The sequence below is a fragment of the Polyodon spathula genome, chromosome 46 (assembly GCF_017654505.1).
Source record: "Polyodon spathula isolate WHYD16114869_AA chromosome 46, ASM1765450v1, whole genome shotgun sequence".
Classification (NCBI taxonomy): Eukaryota; Metazoa; Chordata; class Actinopteri; order Acipenseriformes; family Polyodontidae; genus Polyodon; species Polyodon spathula.
The window spans coordinates 2143272-2165771 of NC_054579.1; the positions used below are offsets into that span (position 1 = coordinate 2143272).

Genomic DNA, 22500 nt, shown 5'->3' on the forward strand with positions numbered 1-22500 from the left:
GTCTATAGGAAAGAGATCTCCACTCTCAACACTGCAGAGCTGTATAGAGGTCTATAGGAAAGAGATCTCCACTCTCAACACTGCAGAGCTGTATAGAGGTCTATAGGAAAGAGATCTCCACTCTCAACACTGCAGAGCTGTATAGAGGTCTATAGGAAAGAGATCTCCACTCTCAACACTGCAGAGCTGTATAGAGGTCTATAGGAAAGAGATCTCCACTCTCAACACTGCAGAGCTGTATAGAGGTCTATAGGAAAGAGATCTCCACTCTCAACACTGCAGAGCTGTATAGAGGTCTATAGGAAAGAGATCTCCACTCTCAACACTGCAGAGCTGTATAGAGGTCTATAGGAAAGAGATCTCCACTCTCAACACTGCAGAGCTGTATAGAGGTCTATAGGAAAGAGATCTCCACTCTCAACACTGCAGAGCTGTATAGAGGTCTATAGGAAAGAGATCTCCACTCTCAACACTGCAGAGCTGTATAGAGGTCTATAGGAAAGAGATCTCCACTCTCAACACTGCAGAGCTGTATAGAGGTCTATAGGAAAGAGATCTCCACTCTCAACACTGCAGAGCTGTATAGAGGTCTATAGGAAAGAGAACTCCACTCTCAACACTGCAGAGCTGTATAGAGGTCTATAGGAAAGAGATCTCCACTCTCCACACTGCAGAGCTGTATAGAGGTCTATAGGAAAGAGATCTCCACTCTCAACACTGCAGAGCTGTATAGAGGTCTATAGGAAAGAGATCTCCACTCTCCACACTGCAGAGCTCGTATGACATTTGGAGCCAAGAAATTATAGATGTGCAAAGATGAAATGCCAGGAGCTGTATATAGCATTGGTAACAGGTTATTATTTGTGATATTCCAGGACTGCTAGTCACAGCTGCAGGATCTCTTTCTGTCTCGAAGGACAGTGACAGTCCTGTCTGAGCCAGGAAACACATACAGGGATCGCATGCTTGTACTGATCTTCTGTTGCAGTTCAAGAATGGAGTTGGGTAAAGGACTGGAGAGGTGAGTGTTATTAACTGAAGAGTCAGCTCTGTGCTGGAGAGGGGAGTATTGTTAACTCCTCAGCCAGTAGGAGGAGAGTCGTCACGCAGGGAGCTCTCCTCGAGTGGCTTGAGAAAACGCACGCTGCTTCCTGATTGTCTGCAAGAGAAGCGAGTTAAGAGATAGCAGTGTGGTTTTTTTTTTTTACTGGTTCAACCCCAGCGCCATCCCTCAGCTTATCCAACTGCGAAGGAACTTGCCAAAGACTTTCTTCAGCACCAGATGTGGACTGCACCAGAACGTGGGTGATAGCTGTATAGTTTTGCGTGCCCTTTGATAAAAGACGTTAATTAAATCTGTCCGGCGGGCTTTCAGCTTGCATGGAGAAGCTGACAGGCAGAGCGGGCCGAGTTCCACTGGAATGACCTGCAGCCTACTCTGATCACTTGAGAGGCGTTTTAAAGACAAGTTAACCTGTGCAGTATTGTGCAAAGGAACTGCAACGCCTCAGTGTGTGTGTCCTTCACCTACCGACCTGCAGAAAAACCTCACACCGATCGTTGCATCAAAGGTTTATTGCAGTGGTCATCAAAATACAGAGCGCTCCGGAGAATAACAGTCACTTCATCCATAGCTAGTGTATTCTGCCGGGGTAAAGCACATACATGGGTTATATAGTTTCCACATAAAATCCCCTGCTCCTATCAGGATTTGGCACTCAGCAGACAATTCATCCATCCCTACCCCCTAAACTCATATACTCAACCAATAGAGGATAGCTGTGGGGCATGATTGCCCCCTCCTTTGCGGTTGTTATGTTCACTTCAGCCTGGAATTTATGATCTAGCAAGCAAGGGGGCATTGCCCTTCTTCTACCACCCCCCCACTGCCCCCGGACATCTGACCCAACCTAATGGTGTACTGAAACATTCCACCCTTCCCCCCCCTCCTTTCACAAATTCCTCACTAAAATTCCTCACCCAAATGATCGTTGGTTGATCAAGTTATAATATTTGGTTCCTTCAAACACCTTGAACCACTTTGAGATCTAAGCAACTTCGAAAAGTGAGTTCGGTTGCGGGGTGTTCGCTTTGCAGGGGGGGGGGGGGGGGGGGGAGCATGTGCGCACGCTGCTGAGCTTTTGCTGCGGGGAGGAGATCGCTTGCTGCCCTGTTTGGAGCCCCGTGCTGGCGCAGTAGGTGCTCAGAAACGTCGTGAAGACGCGTCTGTTTGCATGCGTTGTTTTCATTTATTCTAGTGCCTGCACTGCCTAGGAAAGTGTGCCACCTCTTAGAGACAGCTTAAAAAAAGGTTAACGAAAGGGTTCGGTGGGGGGGGGGGGGAGTTGCGAACGGTGGGATACAGATAATAATTGGGTATGCTAAGTTGGGAGAAAAACAAGGTAAAAAACTGACGACTACATTTGTCAAATTGCTGTTAGCTTGACAGAGAGAGACAAGGATGCCTAGGGAGCAAGGAGGCTGTGGGAGATCCTGGGATCAATAAAATGCTGACAACCAAACGAGCGAGGTGAGCCGAACGGCCTCCTCTGGTCTGTGAACTGTCTCATGCTCTCATGTTCTAGTGTCTCGGTGCTTGTGGGAGAGTTTGTGCAGTAGATGGGGAAGGGGTGGGGTTTGCTTTTCTGTAGGGTTTGATTCCGCCCTGCGAAACTGGCTGCTTTCCCTGTAGTTGTGTGATAGAAAAAGCGCCTCGGGGGTTTGAGACATTTCCACTGAACTCTGGCAAGGTGGAGCTGTGTGTGTGTGTGTGTGTGTGTGTGTGTGTGTGTGTCAGTGTGTGTGTGTGTGTGTGTGTGTGTGTGTGTGTGTGTGTGTGTGTGTGTGTGTGTCAGTGTGTGTGTGTGTGTGTGTGTCTCTGTGTGTGTGTCTCTGTGTGTGTGTCAGTGTGGGGAGCAGTACAGGAGCCAAGCTGAATGCCATTTCACTTTCTTTTTGCCCAGAGCAGCGGGGTGGGGATCGCGTTCCCAGCGATCTGGGGAGTGAAGGAAGGGCTCTTGCGAAACACAAAGTGATGATGCTGTCCTGTTCCTCCTTTTTTACATTGCACAATGTTTCCTGCTGCCAGTGTGTGTGTGTTTTTTTTTTGGTTTTTTTGGTAGAAATCCTGTTTATTTTTTCTGCTGAGATATAGTTTCGCAGGCTTGGTAACCTCTCTTCTCTTCAAGCCCTGGGGACCGTCTCTGTAAAGCTGGGTTTCGTGTGCGAGTTTGTTTTTAGTGAAGACAGCTGGAGGACTGTGTTTCTGATTGCTGATTCGCAATTGGCATGCTTCCAGTACTTTAATCACAGAGACTTCTGCTTTACCAGACCTCTCTGTGCTTTACAATGCTTCCCTGTGCTTTACCAGACCTCTCTGTGCTTTACAATGCTTCCCTATGCTTTACCAGACCTCTCTGTGCTTTACAATGCTTCCCTGTGCTTTACCAGACCTCTCTGTGCTTTACAATGCTTCCCTATGCTTTACCAGACCTCTCTGTGCTTTACAATGCTTCCCTATGCTTTACCAGACCTCTCTGTGCTTTACAATGCTTCCCTATGCTTTACCAGACCTCTCTGTGCTTTACAATGCTTCCCTGTGCTTTACCAGACCTCTCTGTGCTTTACAATGCTTCCCTGTGCTTTACCAGACCTCTCTGTGCTTTACAATGCTTCCCTGTGCTTTACCAGACCTCTCTGTGCTTTACAATGCTTCCCTGTGCTTTACCAGACCTCTCTGTGCTTTACAATGCTTCCCTATGCTTTACCAGACCTCTCTGTGCTTTACAATGCTTCCCTATGCTTCACCAGACCTTTCTGTAGGGACTGCAGACTGCAGACTGTTCTGAAGGGCCTGGGAGATTGTGTGTGTGCACGCAGGATGTAGCGCTAACTTTCTCTTGACCTATAAAAACATAAGAGCCACAAAAAAAAAAAAAAATATCACTAACGAGAGGAGGCCATTCAGCCCCTCTGAACTCGTCCGGTTCCTAGCTGATCTCAGAACTTTGTCACGTCTTGAAGAATCCAAGCGACTCGACAACATCAAGCAGCCCGTTGTGTCCTCTCAGCACGCTCTGTGTGAAGAGGACCGCTGGTTCTTGTTTTGTGCCTCAGTGAGTTCAAGCAGATTGTAGGTGAGCGTTGGGGGCGACAGGCCAGATTCTCCGAGCTCTTTACGCTGAATCGTTGGCGCTGGCGTCTGTGTTGCAGAAAGAGAGACCCGTCCGATCAAGCAACCCGAACCAGAAACAAGAGACAAAGAGACCCACGCATTTAACCCCTTCAGGCCCGCCTCGCTGCAGAGACAGGAAGGTTAGCATCATTTTTACGCGTTTTCCCCTTGCACCTCGAAGGGTTAATGCCAGGCTTGTGGGGAATCTCAAGCTGCAGTAAACAGTGTATAAATATAACAGTGTACATATATATAAAATTATATTAATCCTGCAAAACCTTTTGCAAATAAAAACATTTCACCAAGCTAAGGCTGTTTTAAATGAGTTTGAAATTGCATCAGGTCAATATGACCCAAAACATAACAGATGCACCTGCATTGTGAACAGAACAGGAGGGTTACAGCCCTCTCGTCGTCAGCCAGTGAAGGAAGCGGCTGCTCGCTTAACGACGGGAAAGTCGTTGAAAGAGAGAAAGAGTCGCTCTTTGAGGGGAAACAACGAAGCAAACGCATCGCTGTCTGAAAGCATGGCTTTTCTTCCAATGAAAACACACGATTAGCATGTGCTGCTTTCGAAACTGCACACCTGAGACCACGCACGACGAATGGAATCGTGTGCTGCTTTCGAAACTGCACACGAGAGACCGCGCACGACGAATGGAATCATGTGCTTCTTTCGAAACTGCACACCTGAGACCACGCACGACGAATGGAATCGTGTGCTGCTTTCGAAACTGCACACGAGAGACCATGCATGACGAATGGAATCATGTGCTTCTTTCGAAACTGCCCACGTGAGACCGTGCACGACGAATGGAAGACACAACCTGCAAGGGTTAAGGAACTCTTTCGCCAGGCTGAAGCCCCCGCAGTGGAAACAGACCCGTTCTGATTTGCCTGTGCTGTGTCTGGTCACGCCAGGGCTCTCATGCAAACGGTTGATTTGCCACGTCACTGCAGAGGTGACATCTGCAGCCCGGAAAGGGCTTCATGCATCAGCGATGAGCAAACCACTGCCTCCCACAAGCCCTGCCGCGTCTGCCAGCTCACCGCTGAGGGGACGCAGACAAGGCTCGAACCGGCACTCCCTGCAAACCAGGAGAGCTTTCCAGAGCTACAGAGAGGCGAGGTGAACGACACCCAGTCGAGGCGTTTTTTGTAACCTTAATGTACGATCGCTGGAAATGCAGCGGCTGGTTTCACTGTTCCTGGTTGTCATTCGAGGCTGGTTTCATTGTTCCTGGTTGTCATTCGAGGCTGGTTCCATCACCCCCCCCCCGCTTGTCTCACCGGCCCAGGTTTGTCGTTAAGGCTGGTTTCACTATGCCGGTTGTCACTGAGGCCAGTTTCACTGTCCTTCTCTCTCTCTCTCCATATCTTCTCTCTCTCCCTCTCCCTGTCTCCCTCTCTCTTTCTCTCTCTCTCCCTCTCTCTCTCTCTCTCTCTCTCCCTCTCTCTCTCCCTCTCCTCTCTCCCCCTCTCTCTTTCTCTCTCTCTCCCTCTCTCTCTCTCTCTCTCTCCTCTCTCTCTCTCTCTCTCTCTCTCTCTCTCTCTCTCTCTCCCCTATCCCTGTCTCTCTCTCTCTCTGCCTTTTTGTTAAGAAATAACACAATGGTTGCCTTTGTTAAAATTGGTCATTTTGAATCGGGCGACTCTTGCAACGAGAGAGAGGGGGTTGAAAGAGAGAGAGAAAGGAGAGGAGAGAGAGAGGGGGGTTGAAAGAGAGAGAGAGCCAGAGGGAGAGAAAGAGGAGAGAGAGGGAGGGGTAGAAATAGAGACAGAGAGGAAAGAGAGAGAGACTGGAGGAGAGAGATAGAGACACAGAAGAGAGAGAGGGAGGGGTTGAAAGAGAGAGATAGAGAGAGGAGAGAGAGGGAGGGGTTGAAAGAGAGAGATAGAGAGAGGAGAGAGAGGGAGGGGTTGAAAGAGAGAGATAGAGAGAGGAGAGAGAGGGAGGGGTTGTAAACAGAGGCGGAATGGCGCTGCGCTCCACACCGGGGGGAATGACCATAACAACACGCAGAAGTGCGCCCTGTGTTTAATGTCTGCCGCCTGACAACCGACACACTGTTTCACTCCCCTCCGTGTTTCACCCCATGCCTCGAAACCAGCAAAAAAAAACAGGGGAGGAGCGGTTTGATTTCCTCTGTGAAAGAATAAGAGGGGGGGGTTTACATGAGCGGAAAAGGCGTCACTGCCTCCCCTGCACAGACAGGCTTGCAATATCAGAGACCGGCGAAGGGGAGCAGTGACGGGGCTTGCGTTGCAGCCTTAAAATCAATATACTGGAAATGCAAAGACAAGGTCCACCCAGTGCAGGAGGGGGAGTGCATTAGGGGCAACAGACCGTTATTATTATTATTATAATAATTAGAATTATTATTATTATGCATGCTTGTTTTTGTATATTGGAAAATGCAGCAGTTTGATCGTATCTCCCCGGGCTGTGGGGGCTGTGGGGGCTGTAAAACGCAGGATTGCTTTTGTGAAAGTGCGGCGGTCTGTGGGACTCATTCCTAACGCCAACACCGCGGCTGCAGCTCGACCCCTTCCCCGGCATTGAGCATCTGAGAGACCCGAGCAGGCAAATGGGTAAGCGGCTTTTAAACCCGTTCCTCCTGCTGTTATTATATTATTATTATTATTATTATTATTATTATTATTATTATTATTATGATGCAGCCACTCGTGCGTGTTGCGGATTCCGTGTTGCGACATTGCGTGGTCGTGTCGCGATTTTGTAGCGGCTGTGTAGTTGCCGAAGCCCAGCGGTAATGTCGTTGCTGTCGTGAAGAACAGCTACAAAAATTACAGTATGTTAGTTACACTAGGCTTCCTTTGGGGGGGGGGGAATGCATGTGGATTTATTTCTATTTTGACTTTGTTGTGTCTGTTTGTAATTATCGGTGGGCAGAATGGGGCTAGTGTCTCATTATTACCAGCGTGTGTACGTTTTGAAAGTAGTTTGATCGGTTTTTAAGCTGGTTCTTGGATTTATCTTTCCCTTTTTGTTTTTCTCAGAAGCTGGGACTTGTTTATCCCCCCCCCCTCTCCCCCCAGATATTCCCTAGATCTGCTCCTGTGGGCGCCCTGTGCGATTCATGTATATTAAACGCGACGCAGCTCTTAATAAGCCTTGAACACAACAGCAATTTTTCAATGCACGCATTTGTCAACGCGTTTCATTTCGTTGACGTTCGTGTGAGGTGTGATACGCCCCCCCCCCCCCCCCCCCCCCCCCCCGTGAGGACAGATTTAAAATAATAAAATCTCTACAGCCTGGAAACAAACACAGAGAGGAGAGACTTGAGCGAGGTCTTTAAAACCAGAAAAGGAAAAGAGAAAGTCTTCAAATTTAGCAGGGGAGGGAGTCAGCCTGCTTCACTTATACACCTGCCCCGAAGAGGAGGAGCCAGCCCGCTCGCTGACGCCCCTGCCCCGAAGAGGAGGAGCCAGCCCGCTCGCTGACGCGCCGGCCCCGAAGAGGAGGAGCCAGCCCGCTCGCTGACGCCCCGGCCCCGAAGAGGAGGAGCCAGCCCGCTCGCTGACGCCCCTGCCCCGAAGAGGAGGAGCCAGCCCGCTCGCTGACGCCCCGGCCCCGAAGAGGAGGAGCCAGCCCGCTCGCTGACGCGCCGGCCCCGAAGAGGAGGAGCCAGCCCGCTCGCTGACGCGCCTGCCCCGAAGAGGAGGAGCCAGCCCGCCCGCTGACGCGCCGGCCCCGAAGAGGAGGAGCCAGCCCGCCCGCTGACGCGCCGGCCCCGAAGAGGAGGAGCCAGCCCGCCCGCTGACGCGCCGGCCCCGAAGAGGAGGAGCCAGCCCGCCCGCTGACGCGCCGGCCCCGAAGAGGAGGAGCCAGCCCGCCCGCTGACGCGCCGGCCCCGAAGAGGAGGAGCCAGCCCGCCCGCTGACGCGCCGGCCCCGAAGAGGAGGAGCCAGCCCGCTCGCTGACGCCCCGGCCCCGAAGAGGAGGAGCCAGCCCGCTCGCTGACGCGCCGGCCCCGAAGAGGAGGAGCCAGCCCGCTCGCTGACGCGCCGGCCCCGAAGAGGAGGAGCCAGCCCGCTCGCTGACGCGCCTGCCCCGAAGAGGAGGAGCCAGCCCGCTCGCTGACGCGCCTGCCCCGAAGAGGAGGAGCCAGCCCGCCCGCTGACGCGCCTGCCCCGAAGAGGAGGAGCCAGCCCGCTCGCTGACGCGCCTGCCCCGAAGAGGAGGAGCCAGCCCGCTCGCTGAGCCCCGAAGAGGAGGAGCCAGCCCGCTCGCTGACGCGCCTGCCCCGAAGAGGAGGAGCCAGCCCGCCCGCTGACGCCCCGGCCCCGAAGAGGAGGAGCCAGCCCGCTCGCTGACGCGCCGGCCCCGAAGAGGAGGAGCCAGCCCGCTCGCTGACGCGCCTGCCCCGAAGAGGAGGAGCCAGCCCGCTCGCTGACGCGCCTGCCCCGAAGAGGAGGAGCCAGCCCGCTCGCTGACGCGCCTGCCCCGAAGAGGAGGAGCCAGCCCGCTCGCTGACGCGCCGGCCCCGAAGAGGAGGAGCCAGCCCGCTCGCTGACGCGCCTGCCCCGAAGAGGAGGAGCCAGCCCGCTCGCTGACGCGCCTGCCCCGAAGAGGAGGAGCCAGCCCGCTCGCTGACGCGCCTGCCCCGAAGAGGAGGAGCCAGCCCGCTCGCTGACGCGCCGGCCCCGAAGAGGAGGAGCCAGCCCGCTCGCTGACGCGCCTGCCCCGAAGAGGAGGAGCCAGCCCGCTCGCTGACGCGCCGGCCCCGAAGAGGAGGAGCCAGCCCGCTCGCTGACGCCCCGGCCCCGAAGAGGAGGAGCCAGCCCGCGCTGACGCGCCTGCCCCGAAGAGGAGGAGCCAGCCCGCTCGCTGACGCGCCTGCCCCGAAGAGGAGGAGCCAGCCCGCTCGCTGACGCCCCGGCCCCGAAGAGGAGGAGCCAGCCCGCTCGCTGACGCGCCGGCCCCGAAGAGGAGGAGCCAGCCCGCTCGCTGATGCCCCGGCCCCGAAGAGGAGGAGCCGGCCCGCTCGCTGACGCCCCGGCCCTGAAGAGGAGGAGCCAGCCTGCTTCACTGACGCGCCTGCCCTGAAGAGGAGGAGTCAGCCCGCTTTGGGCCCTAGGCAGGTGCATAGTTTGCCTCTGCGTTAATCCAGCCCTACCCCCCCCCCACCCCCCCCAATGCATTTTTACAAACCATCAGCATTTAGATGCACAGTGGCTTCTTTGTTCCCCGTAGAGAAGTTTCAGATCTTTTGTCAGATCTGGTTTCCCTGGATGAGGGCCGCTTGTGTTCCACCCAGCCCAGTTTCCCTTTCCCCTGGGATTCAGCGGGCGCCCTTGGCAGCGCTCCGGGTAAAAGGGTTAGCCTCGTTGACTGATATACCGTCCTGTTCAGACGCTGTGTGGAGCAAAGCCGACATCACCCTGGAGTCACTGAGCCCTGGCGCGCATCACCCTCGCGTTGGAATTATAACGCTAAGCCAGCCAAAACAGAAAGCAGAATTATTCTGATTCGCTTTGTTGACCACAAACAATATGAGTTAGTGACACAGTCTGAATTGCAGAGGAAATGCCTCTGTTTGCCTTGCCAAGAAAGTCTGTTGCTAGGTTATAGCCTGTTTCATTTCAACCCCGGCTGTGTCGAAGCTTCTTATTGGCTGTGACGCTTGCCAGTCATCAGGAGGGGGCGGTAGGGGAAGCGGTTGCTTGTAAAAGCTTACAGTGGTTTTGTTTGTAAATGTTGCAACTGGTTTGACAGGATTTACCAGACCTCTGTGTGCTTTACAATGCTTCCCTGTGCTTTACCAGACCTCTCTGTGCTTTACAATGCTTCCCTATGCTTTACCAGACCTCTCTGTGCTTTACAATGCTTCCCTATGCTTTACCAGACCTCTCTGTGCTTTACAATGCTTCCCTATGCTTTACCAGACCTCTCTGTGCTTTACAATGCTTCCCTATGCTTTATCACACCTCTCTGTGCTTTACAATGCTTCCCTATGCTTTACCAGACCTCTCTGTGCTTTACAATGCTTCCCTATGCTTTACCAGACCTCTCTGTGCTTTACAATGCTTCCCTATGCTTTATCACACCTCTCTGTGCTTTACAATGCTTCCCTATGCTTTACCAGACCTCTCTGTGCTTTATAATGCTTCCCTATGCTTTACCACACCTCTCTGGTTAGTGCTGTGTCACCCTGAAAGACCTGTCTTTGTAACGCGCTGTTCCAGTCGGCGAAGTCTCTGGACTTTGTTCCTCTTTGCGTCTCTTAACAGATCCTCCCCCCAGATCATAATCAGTTTGTTGTTTATTAAATTATTTTATAGCCTGGACATTATTCAGCAGCTTTCACTTGCTATGAAGCTGAGGAGTTCATTCTATATAGAGGGGGTGCAATTCTAACAAGGGAACATTATTCAGCAGCTTTCACTGGACTCTATGAAGCTGAATCAGTTCATTCTATATAGAGGGGGTGCAATTCAATATGAGAACAAGGGAACATTATTCAGCAGCTTTCACTGGACTCTATGAAGCTGAGGGAGTTCATTCTATATAGAGGGGGTGCAATTCAATATGTTAACAAGGGAACATTATTCAGCAGCTTTCACTGGACTCTATGAAGCTGAATCAGTTCATTCTATATAGAGGGGGTGCAATTCAATATGAGAACAAGGGAACATTATTCAGCAGCTTTCACTGGACTCTATGAAGCTGAATCAGTTCATTCTATATAGAGGGGGTGCAATTCAATATGTTAACAAGGGAACATTATTCAGCAGCTTTCACTGGACTCTATGAAGCTGAGGGAGTTCATTCTATATAGAGGGGGTGCAATTCAATATGATAACAAGGGAACATTATTCAGCAGCTTTCACTGGACTCTATGAAGCTGAATCAGTTCATTCTATATAGAGGGGGTGCAATTCAATATGATAACAAGGGAACATTATTCAGCAGCTTTCACTGGACTCTATGAAGCTGAATCAGTTCATTCTATATAGAGGGGGTGCAATTCAATATGTTAACAAGGGAACATTATTCAGCAGCTTTCACTGGACTCTATGAAGCTGAAGGAGTTCATTCTATATAGAGGGGGTGCAATTCAATATGTTAACAAGGGAACATTATTCAGCAGCTTTCACTGGACTCTATGAAGCTGAGGGAGTTCATTCTATATAGAGGGGGTGGAATTCAATATGTTAACAAGGGAACATTATTCAGCAGCTCTCATTGGACAATAGTTAAACAATAGTTGATTCCTATAGGGGAGATATTTCAGCCCTAAAGGATGGGAGTCATCATGTGAGGCATCTCATGGGTTTAAGAATGCAGCAGGGCTGGTTTTACCACAGCACTCTTTTATCTAGCCTGACAATAAACAGCACGTTTGATTGGAAGGAGAGCTGATGTCTAGGCGCTCGGTGTGGCACTTGTCCAGTGTTGCCAGGTGCTTTTGCAAGCTGAGCACTGTGAGTTGAGCTGCTGATCGAGGCTGAGGGCTGCGCTCATGGCTTGTCTAAGTCTCCTGAGGAGGTGAGCTTGACTCTGTTGCTTTTACAGTGCTGTTTTGTAAAGTTTTTTTCTCTCGAGGGCCGAGGGGGGTGAGGGAGCAGTTCGGTCTCCGCGTCTCAAGCCAGTCCTGGACAGTACGAGGGTGGTGTTTTAAAGGGGATGTCTTATGGTTTTGTGATTGTTGTTAAAGGGGATGTCTCCTGCGGACGGGGATAATGAACTAGATAAAAGAATCTGAGAGCCTCACAGGGCACTTTATAAAAACGATTCTCTCTCTCTCCCTCTCTCTCCTCCCTCTCTCTCTCTCTCTCTCTCTCTCTCTCTATATAGAGGGGGTGCAATTCTCTCTTATTCAGCAGCTTTCTCTGGACTCTATGAAGCTGAATCTCATTCTCTAGAGGGGGTCTAACAAGGGAACTCTTTCTCTCTCTATGAAGCTGAATCAGTTCATTCTATATAGACGGGGTGTAATTGGGTTGCTGTTGCTCTCTGAAACGGGGCGGCTCTCTGAAACGGGGCGGATCTCTGAAACGGGGTGGCTCTCTGAAACGGGGCGGATCTCTGAAACGGGGCGGCTCTCTGAAACGGGGCGGATCTCTGAAACGGGGCAGCTTTCTGATCGAAATGTTCCCGCTGAAGCACATTCTATATGTGGCAATATGATAACAAGGGAAGTGTCAGCAGCTTTCACTGGTGAAGCTGTGTGTGTAGTGTGTGTGTGTGTGTGTCAGTGTGTGTGTGCAATTGTGGCTCAGCAGCTTGGATTAGAGTGGTTTTAATTCACCAGCACTGGATTCCTGAAAATAGTTTTGGCTGGAACTGCAGCTCCCAGCATGCCTCTGCACCCACGGCAGTGGTGAGGGATGCTGGGAGCTGTAGTCCTTTAACTGCAATGCTGTACTTCAGACACAGTGAAATCGGTCCAGCCCTGGCTGGAACTGCAGCTCCCAGCATGCCTCTGCACCCACGGCAGTGGTGAGGGATGCTGGGAGCTGCAGTTGAAATATGATAAGGCGGGGGGGTGAGGAGGCATTTCGGCCTCTCCGCGTCCTCAACCATGTCCCTGACCAAAAAAAGTAACGAGGTGTTGTTTTTAAAGGGGATGTCTTATGGTTTGTGATTGTTGTTTAAGGTGATGTCTCTGCGGACGGGGATAAAAACTATATAAAAAGAATCTGAGGCCTCACAGGCACTATTATAAAAGCAGGGGCTGGAACAGCATTCCTCCCAGCTAGTCCTTTGCAAGGGACTGTAGTCCTTTAACTGCAATGCTGTACTTCAGACACAGTGAAATCGGTCCAGCCCTGGCTATGGAACTGCAGCTCCCAGCATGCCTCTGCAACGGCGCCAGTGGCGAGGGATGCTGGGAGCTGTAGTTCTTTATGCCGTGGTCTCATATCACAGTACAAACCTCTGTTAGGCTGCATCATGTAAAGAAAGCATAGCGATTCATCGATGCACAGTGAAATCGGCCAACCTGGCTATAGGACTACAGCTCCCAGCATGCCTCTGCACCCGCAGCAGTGGCGAGGGATGCTGGGAGCTGTAGTTCTTGATACAACTATGGTAGTAAACTGCTTTTGCAAAAGTGTAGAAAATGGCTATTACTTGATGCAAGTGGAGCATTTCAAAATCACAAGTTCAGTCCTGTCTGAATTACACTGTGTAACAATTTTTTATTTTTTTTTTGTTCCTGGGTAGTAAGGGTTATTTCCTAATTGCTTGTGCCTCAAAAGTATAGAAAATTGGCTCTATAAAAATTATTCCCTTCAAATGCTTTTGTGAGTCAGGACTTTGTATTACTTTAATATCAATACATTTTAATTTGGATTCATATGTTGTTTTTTTCAGACTGTCATGTGAACGAAAAGACATTTCCTAAGCATTAGGAAATAACACTTACTAGCCAGAAAATAGAACAAACATTGTGTTCAGTGTCATCTCAATCACGGCACACATAGGGAGTCTCTCAAGTTCGACTCCCCCGGTCCTGAACAATTGTTCTTATTAATTATTAGAAGACTGGTCTTAGGGAGAGGAGAGGAGCATTCTGCCTTTGCTTCCTGCCAGTGTGCAGTAGGAGGAGAGGAGAGGAGAACTCTGTATGGTCCTTCATGCAGTTGCAGGGAGGGAGAGGAGACGCACACTGTATTCCTTCATGCAGTGCAGGAGGATAAGAGGAGAGGAGAGCTCTGTATTCCTTCATGCAGTGTGCAGGAGGAGGGAGAGGAGAGGAGAGCTCACCTTCACACACACAGGAGGAGGGACACACACAGACACACATGCAGTGTGACACAGACACACACACACACACTGACACACACACACAGTGACACACACACACACACACAGGACACACAGCACAGCATGCACATGCACACACGACACACACACACTGTCACACACACACACAGCACACACACACACACACACACTGCACACACACAGAGCACTGTACACACAGTGTGCACAGGACACACACAGACAGAGCACACACACATGCAGAGCACATCACACACACACACACACAGACACACACATGCCACATGCACACACACACACACACAGTTCATGCACACACACACTGCACACACACACGCACCACATTGCACACACACACACACACACACTATTATTCCACATGCACACTGACACACAGCACACACACACACACACACACACACACACACACACACACACACACACACATGCACACACACACACACTGAAAAACTACTCCCACCACACCACTACACACACCACACCACCACACACCGCCACACGCACAACATACACACACTGTCACACGCACACACACACGTGTGCGTGTTTTGTGAACACCACACACAATAAGTTATGAATGCACACGCACAGGACAGCGTACAGGAGTGAGGAAGGCGTCCTGCAGTGTGTGTGCATCTCTGTATTCTTCATGTGTGCAGTATGCGTGAAGTGTGTGTTGCAGCTCTGGTCCCTTCAACACGCACAGGAGAGGAGAGGAGAGCTCTGTATTCCTTCATGCAGTGTGCAGGACACAAACACACACACAGACACACGCAGGAGAGGAGAGCTCTGTATTCCTTCATGCAGTGTGCAGGAGGAGGGAGAGGAGAGGAGAGCTCTGTATTCCTTCATGCAGTGTGCAGGAGGAGGGAGGAGAGGAGAGGAGAGCTCTGTATTCCTTCATGCAGTGTGCAGGAGGAGGGAGAGGAGAGGAGAGCTCTGTATTCCTTCATGCAGTGTGCAGGAGGAGGGAGAGGAGAGGAGAGCTCTGTATTCCTTCATGCAGTGTGCAGGAGGAGGGAGAGGAGAGGAGAGCTCTGTATTCCTTCATGCAGTGTGCAGGAGGAGGGAGAGGAGAGGAGAGCTCTGTATTCCTTCATGCAGTGTGCAGGAGGAGAGGAGAGGAGAGGAGAGCTCTGTATTCCTTCATGCAGTGTGCAGGAGGAGGGAGAGGAGAGGAGAGCTCTGTATTCCTTCATGCAGTGTGCAGGAGGAGGGAGAGGAGAGGAGAGCTCTGTATTCCTTCATGCAGTGTGCAGGAGGAGGGAGAGGAGAGAGCTCTGTATTCCTTCATGAGGCAGGAGGAGGGAGAGGAGAGGAGAGCTCTGTATTCCTTCATGCAGTGTGCAGGAGGAGGGAGAGGAGAGGAGAGCTCTGTATTCCTTCATGCAGAGTGCAGGAGGAGGGAGAGGAGAGGAGAGCTCTGTATTCCTTCATGCAGTGTGCAGGAGGAGGGAGAGGAGAGGAGAGCTCTGTATTCCTTCATGCAGTGTGCAGGAGGAGGGCAGTGTGCAGGAGGAGGGAGAGGAGAGGAGAGCTCTGTATTCCTTCATGCAGTGTGCAGGAGGAGGGAGAGGAGAGGAGAGCTCTGTATTCCTTCATGCAGTGTGCAGGAGGAGGGAGAGGAGAGGAGAGCTCTGTATTCCTTCATGCAGTGTGCAGGAGGAGGGAGAGGAGAGGAGAGCTCTGTATTCCTTCATGCAGTGTGCAGGAGGAGGGAGAGGAGAGGAGAGCTCTGTATTCCTTCATGCAGTGTGCAGGAGGAGAGGGAGCCCTGTATTCCTTCATGCAGGAGAGGAGGGAGAGGAGAGCTCTGTATTCCTTCATGCAGTGTGCAGGAGGAGGGAGAGGAGAGGAGAGCTCTGTATTCCTTCATGCAGTGTGCAGGAGGAGGGAGAGGAGAGGAGAGCTCTGTATTCCTTCATGCAGTGTGCAGGAGGAGGGAGAGGAGAGGAGAGCTCTGTATTCCTTCATGCAGTGTGCAGGAGGAGGGAGAGGAGAGGAGAGCTCTGTATTCCTTCATGCAGTGTGCAGGAGGAGGGAGAGGAGAGGAGAGCTCTGTATTCCTTCATGCAGTGTGCAGGAGGAGGGAGAGGAGAGGAGAGCTCTGTATTCCTTCATGCAGTGTGCAGGAGGAGGGAGAGGAGAGGAGAGCTCTGTATTCCTTCATGCAGTGTGCAGGAGGAGGGAGAGGAGAGGAGAGCTCTGTATTCCTTCATGCAGTGTGCAGGAGGAGGGAGAGGAGAGGAGAGCTCTGTATTCCTTCATGCAGTGTGCAGGAGGAGGGAGAGGAGAGGAGAGCTCTGTATTCCTTCATGCAGTGTGCAGGAGGAGGGAGAGGAGAGGAGAGCTCTGTATTCCTTCATGCAGTGTGCAGGAGGAGGGAGAGGAGAGGAGAGCTCTGTATTCCTTCATGCAGTGTGCAGGAGGAGGGAGAGGAGAGGAGAGCTCTGTATTCCTTCATGCAGTGTGCAGGAGGAGGGAGAGGAGAGGAGAGCTCTGTATTCCTTCATGCAGTGTGCAGGAGGAGGGAGAGGAGAGGAGAGCTCTGTATTCCTTCATGCAGTGTGCAGGAGGAGGGAGAGGAGAGGAGAGCTCTGTATTCCTTCATGCAGTGTGCAGGAGGAGGGAGAGGAGAGGAGAGCTCTGTATTCCTTCATGCAGTGTGCAGGAGGAGGGAGAGGAGAGGAGAGCTCTGTATTCCTTCATGCAGTGTGCAGGGAGGGGGGAGGGAGAGGAGAGGAGAGCTCTGTATTCCTTCATGCAGTGTGCAGGAGGAGGGAGAGGAGAGGAGAGCTCTGTATTCCTTCATGCAGTGTGCAGGAGGAGGGAGAGGAGAGGAGAGCTCTGTATTCCTTCATGCAGTGTGCAGGAGGAGGGAGAGGAGAGGAGAGCTCTGTATTCCTTCATGCAGTGTGCAGGAGGAGGGAGAGGAGAGGAGAGCTCTGTATTCCTTCATGCAGTGTGCAGGAGGAGGGACAGGAGAGGAGAGGAGAGCTCTGTATTCCTTCATGCAGTGTGCAGGAGGAGGGAGAGGAGAGGAGAGCTCTGTATTCCTTCATGCAGTGTGCAGGAGGAGGGAGGAGAGGAGAGCACTGTATTCCTTCAGGAGAGGAGAGGAGAGCTCTGTATTCCTTCATGCAGTGTGCAGGAGGAGGGAGAGGAGAGGAGAGCTCTGTATTCCTTCATGCAGTGTGCAGGAGGAGGGAGAGGAGAGGAGAGGAGAGCTCTGTATTCCTTCATGCAGAGTGCAGGAGGAGGGAGAGGAGAGGAGAGCTCTGTATTCCTTCATGCAGTGTGCAGGAGGAGGGGGAGAGGAGAGGAGAGCTCTGTATTCCTTCATGCAGAGTGCAGGAGGAGAGCTCTGTATTCCTTCATGCAGAGTGCAGGAGGAGGAGAGGAGAGCTCTGTATTCCTTCATGCAGTGTGCAGGAGGAGGGAGAGGAGAGGAGAGCTCTGTATTCCTTCATGCAGTGTGCAGGAGGAGGGAGAGGAGAGGAGAGCTCTGTATTCCTTCATGCAGTGTGCAGGAGGAGGGAGAGGAGAGGAGAGCTCTGTATTCCTTCATGCAGTGTGCAGGAGGAGGGAGAGGAGAGGAGAGGAGAGCTCTGTATTCCTTCATGCAGTGTGCAGGAGGAGGGAGAGGAGAGGAGAGCTCTGTATTCCTTCATGCAGTGTGCAGGAGGAGGGAGAGGAGAGGAGAGCTCTGTATTCCTTCATGCAGTGTGCAGGAGGAGGGAGAGGAGAGGAGAGCTCTGTATTCCTTCATGCAGTGTGCAGGAGGAGGGAGAGGAGAGGAGAGCTCTGTATTCCTTCATGCAGTGTGCAGGAGGAGGGAGAGGAGAGGAGAGCTCTGTATTCCTTCATTCAGTTTTGGAGTCCCGAGTATGTTGTTATCTTGGAGGAAGTGCAGGATTGCACCCACAGGGGGCGTAGCGTTTGGGGTGTATCTGCTTATTGCTTCCTCTCTGCTGGGGCTGAGGCACTGCTAGCTACCTTGTTCTCTGTTCACACGCCTCTTTATAGAGGTGCGCGCTGATCAATCCTCTCCCAATCGCACGTTTAATCAGACTAAAAGAAGCAATCCAAGCTCGGGTAGCGTTTGAAATTGGAAAGATAACAACGCTGTGGCAAAATATCAAGTCAAACTAAACGCTAGTTGGAAAAAGAGTTATTTTTTTAAACTCCAGACTGCGGTTCAGTGTAAAACGTCTACTGTGGGCTTCCTGTGAATGGCTGGAGCAACGTCAAGATTTGCACTGAGCGTTAAAATTAGGGATCCTTGTTTTGGATTACTGACAGGTTATTGAAGAAGCAAAGCGGCTTGACTCTGAGTCTGTTGTCAGCACTCGATAGCTGGTCGAAATCAGTAGCGTTAACCTGTTGTAATGTTGCAATGCATTGTCCTGTTGTTACAGTATTTGCACTGTTAAGATTGTTTTCGAAATATTATTTATTAGATTTGAAACCGATTTTTTTAGGTTGCTGTACGATGGGCGTTATCTGATTCTGAACACACTACAGCAAAAAGAAAAAAAATTAGTGTTTTTCACAATATTATGCTGCTATCTCTCCCTGGGCATTGTTTGAACTCTTTGTGAACTCAGCTAAACTTTACTGACTTGCACTGCAACGCTGTCTGCTTGCGCACACACATTTTGCGTTTTGCTCTTGGGAGTACAAGGGCCAAGAGTTCGGGTAATCGAACAGACAGAAAGGTTGAGCCCTGTGTATTCAGATAGGAAACGATTCGAAATTCCCATCCCTGATCCTAATAACAAACACTGTGAAACCAATATTCACCGTGCAAAATAAGAACAGAATTCCCAGCAAATAAAGTGGGTGTTTTCTCTGGGGAAACAGACAAGGCAGAATGTTTTTTATAAGTACTTTGTTTTATGATTTATTGATTTCAGCGCTGTCCTTTTTTGTAGGAAAACTTGATTTGTAAAAGATTTGGTGGGGGAATGAGTCCAACCAACACAGCACTTCGGCACGTGGCCTCAGTCTGGCTGTACAACAGAGAGGACAGGAAATCAGGATTAGTTCGTAGTTATGTGTTTTTTTTTTTTTAAATGGTTTGTAAATTTAATTTTCAGCTTTTTGACACACTGGCCCGTTTTCTGGGTCTCCGGGCCCTGGTTAAAGTCGAACCCCGGACCAACCCGGCTCTTTCTGGCCACTAGTTAAAAAAAACAAACCAAAAAAACTGATTTAGTTTGGTAAACGTTAGTCCAGTACAGTTTGAAACCACTTTTTCAGATCTATGATCGCCTGGGGAATTGCAGACCCGCAGGGCTCTGATCTTCTGCAGTGTTAGCTGGCCTGTTCTTTTATTAGCTAACAGGGAACAGCAAACTACACCCCGCGTGTTCATGTGTTTACTGATGGTTTGTTAGTAGTTAAATAGGTGGCCCTTCCAATAAAATACATGCATTGTTTTCAGGTTTCAGCTGCACGTCTTGCAAAGTAAGAATAGACCGGAAGGTGACTGATATTTAATTCCCATATCAAGTTGCAGTTCAGGACCGCGGCTCTAGCTTGTAAGCAGCCCGCTGATCGCGGTGAACGGCGCACGAGACAGAGAAGTCAAGGATGAACCGATCTGCCTTTCCTGCCCCTGGTTGAGACGTTGTCGCGGTGTCCTGTGCATTGCTGGGCCACGCAGCGGTAAGGATTCGAGGTGGAAAGAACGGGGTGTCTCCTGAGAAGAGGGAGTTCTCTCGGTTGCTCGGGAGGCTGTGGTCCGGAAACGCCAGTCTGAAAACGGTTTTGAGACCTGTCTGCTCCCTCGGTCAGCGCAAGGAGACAGCACTGTAATGAAACACGCAATGCTGCAGATGTAAAAAAATAAATAAAGTTTTGAAGTTAGAGTTGAATTTTGTAGCTGCAGTAGAAACACTGTTCATCCAGAGAGGTCTGGGTTACTGTAGGGCTTGTTTGCCTGCGTGAACACTCGTGTATCTGGCTGCATTGCGCGCATAGCTGGACTTCCAGTGGAGAGTGAGGGGCTCAGAGCTGGGTTTGCTTGACATGGTAGCTTTGGTGTATTCTGATCAGAGCTGTGAGGTTTGAAGGAGGCTTAGGGCACTTCTCCCCAGACGCAGGCTCATGGGTTTAGGGAGCCAGAAGTAATGAGGACGGAGTGGAATGGACTGGTGAGACCTGGAGAGAATCGTACAAACTAGACTAACTCCGGGCTTCGTGGATTGAGCTCCGAAGAGCTTGAAAGAACAGCATTTATTCAACCTGGAACAGAGATGAGTTAGTGGGGGGGGGGGGGGGTCCTTAAAGAATCTTCAGAAGTTGATGGGGGTGGAATGGGCTGGCTAGGGGGGGGGGGGGAGACTCTTCCTCACACAGAGAGTGGTGAAATGTTGCTGAAGGAGTCTCTTCTTCACACAGAGAGTGGTGAGGGGGTGGAATGGGCTGTCTAGTCATGTTGTTGAAGGAGACTCTTCTTCACACAGAGAGTGGTGAGGGTGTGGAATGGGCTGTCTAGTCATGTTGTTGAAGGAGACTCTTCTTCACACAGAGAGTGGTGAGGGGGTGGAATGGGCTGTCTAGTCATGTTGTTGAAGGAGACTCTTCTTCACACAGAGAGTGGTGAGGGGGTGGAATGGGCTGTCTAGTCATGTTGTTGAAGGAGACTCTTCTTCACACAGAGAGTGGTGAGGGGGTGGAATGGGCTGCCTAGTCATGTTGTTGAAGGAGACTCTTCTTCACACAGAGAGTGGTGAGGGGGTGGAATGGGCTGTCTAGTCATGTTGCTGAAGGAGACTCTTCTTCACACAGAGAGTGGTGAGGGGGTGGAATGGGCTGTCTAGTCATGTTGTTGAAGGAGACTCTTCTTCACACAGAGAGTGGTGAGGGGGTGGAATGGGCTGTCTAGTCATGTTGTTGAAGGAGACTCTTCTTCACACAGAGAGTGGTGAGGGGATGGAATGGGTTGTCTAGTCATGTTGTTGAAGGAGACTCTTCTTCACACAGATGTCACCACTCCACACCTTACCCGACAGATCAGGACCCAACCTCCTCTGAAAGAAGTGTGTCTCGCACCTCCCCCAACCTTACCCGACCAGATCAGGACAACCGACTCTTCTTCACAGTGGTGAGGGGATGGAATGGGCTGTCTAGTCATGTTGTTGAAGGAGACTCTTCTTCACACAGAGAGTGGTGAGGGGGTGGAATGGGTTACCTAGTCATGTTGCTGAAGGAGACTCTTCTTCACACAGAGAGTGGTGAGGGGATGGAATGGGCTGTCTAGTCATGTTGTTGAAGGAGACTCTTCTTCACACAGAGAGTGGTGAGGGGGTGGAATGGGCTGTCTAGTCATGTTGTTGAAGGAGACTCTTCTTCACACAGAGAGTGGTGAGGGGGTGGAATGGGCTGTCTAGTCATGTTGTTGAAGGAGACTCTTCTTCACACAGAGAGTGGTGAGGGGGTGGAATGGGCTGTCTAGTCATGTTGTTGAAGGAGACTCTTCTTCACACAGAGAGGGGTGAGGGGGTGGAATGGGCTGTCTAGTCCATGTTGCTGAGGCTGATTCACTTGGAGGCCAGCCAGCACGCTGCCTGCCGTTTTCGTTTTGCTTGCCTCTTCATTTGAATATTCCAGCTTTGACATGCAAAGTGAAGACAAATTAGTGCGTAAGAGCAGAAGGAAAAGAGAACTCTGAAACAGGGAGCCGTGCCTGCAAGTGTGAGAGATCTTCGCGTGGGCTGTTTGACAGTCTCAGGAGCACGGTTTCTGTGTGGTTAGCCAGCGGGTAGAAAGGCAGGGCTGGAGAGATTACGACCCAACTTCTCCTTTTTGCCTGTTTCAGCCGACCTGTTGCCTCGATGTGCTTTTATCTGCTTCAGTGCGTTTCTGCCAAGTGCTGAGATGAATAATTCTGTCTGGTCTGTTTTGACTGTTCAAGCGGACTTGTTATAATTTTGGAAGGCGCTGGTTTTTCGACCGTGTGGATTTCATGCGCTGTTTGTTTCGGAATTGAAAAAGCCAATGCGCGGTTTATAGATCTCTGTTCAGCTGGCAGGTGTGGAGAATTGGGGAGGGGGGGTTTCCAGCGTGGGTTTGAAACCACGGTGACGGTCGATGTTTACAATGAAGTGCTCCTATAATAATAATGAGGGCAAACTGCACAGTGAGTCTCTTTCTTTAACCCTTAGCGGTCAGTTTACTCTTGTATTTATCACACACCTCTTTATAGACGTACACACTGATCAATCCTCTCCCGATCGCTCATTTCATCCCCAAACTCCTCAATAACGCGATCTGAGTCGTTATTTTATTCCTGTAACATCTCTAAAAGCTCTGCAGGTGTCTGTGATGTTCTTTGAGCGCTGGGTGCAGAAGCAGCTCTCTCCTTTGTTTGTGTTCATGTTATCTCTGTGGTGCGGGGGGGGGGGGCTACCAGACACGCCCCTTTTTTGGGGGGGCTCCTATCGGTCTCACTCGTCTCAAAAAGGTTTTCCCTGCTTTTTCTGGAGAAAAAACGACTAGAGACCCGGGCTTGACGTCTTTCTGATGATGTGGGGCAGGGTCC

The 22500-nt window shown here is 51.0% G+C and overlaps 1 protein-coding gene across 3 annotated transcripts in view; it reads left to right on the forward strand.

Moving 5' to 3' along the window:
- The first annotated feature begins 6106 nt into the window (after positions 1-6106).
- The window catches only part of mgat3b (beta-1,4-mannosyl-glycoprotein 4-beta-N-acetylglucosaminyltransferase b), a 28678-nt gene continuing 12284 nt past the window's right edge, over positions 6107-22500 (forward strand). Inside the window, exon 1 of one of the 3 annotated variants that reach the window (XM_041237807.1) lies at positions 6107-6766. Coding sequence is in view for 1 of the 3 variants with exons in the window: in XM_041237806.1 (XP_041093740.1) it covers positions 11665-11690 (26 nt within the window). In the remaining 2 variants the exon portion in view is untranslated. Of the gene's footprint in view, positions 6767-11353; positions 11691-17757; positions 19623-22500 lie in introns of those variants that run through there. The other 2 variants (XM_041237806.1, XM_041237808.1) reach the window with 2 other exon arrangements.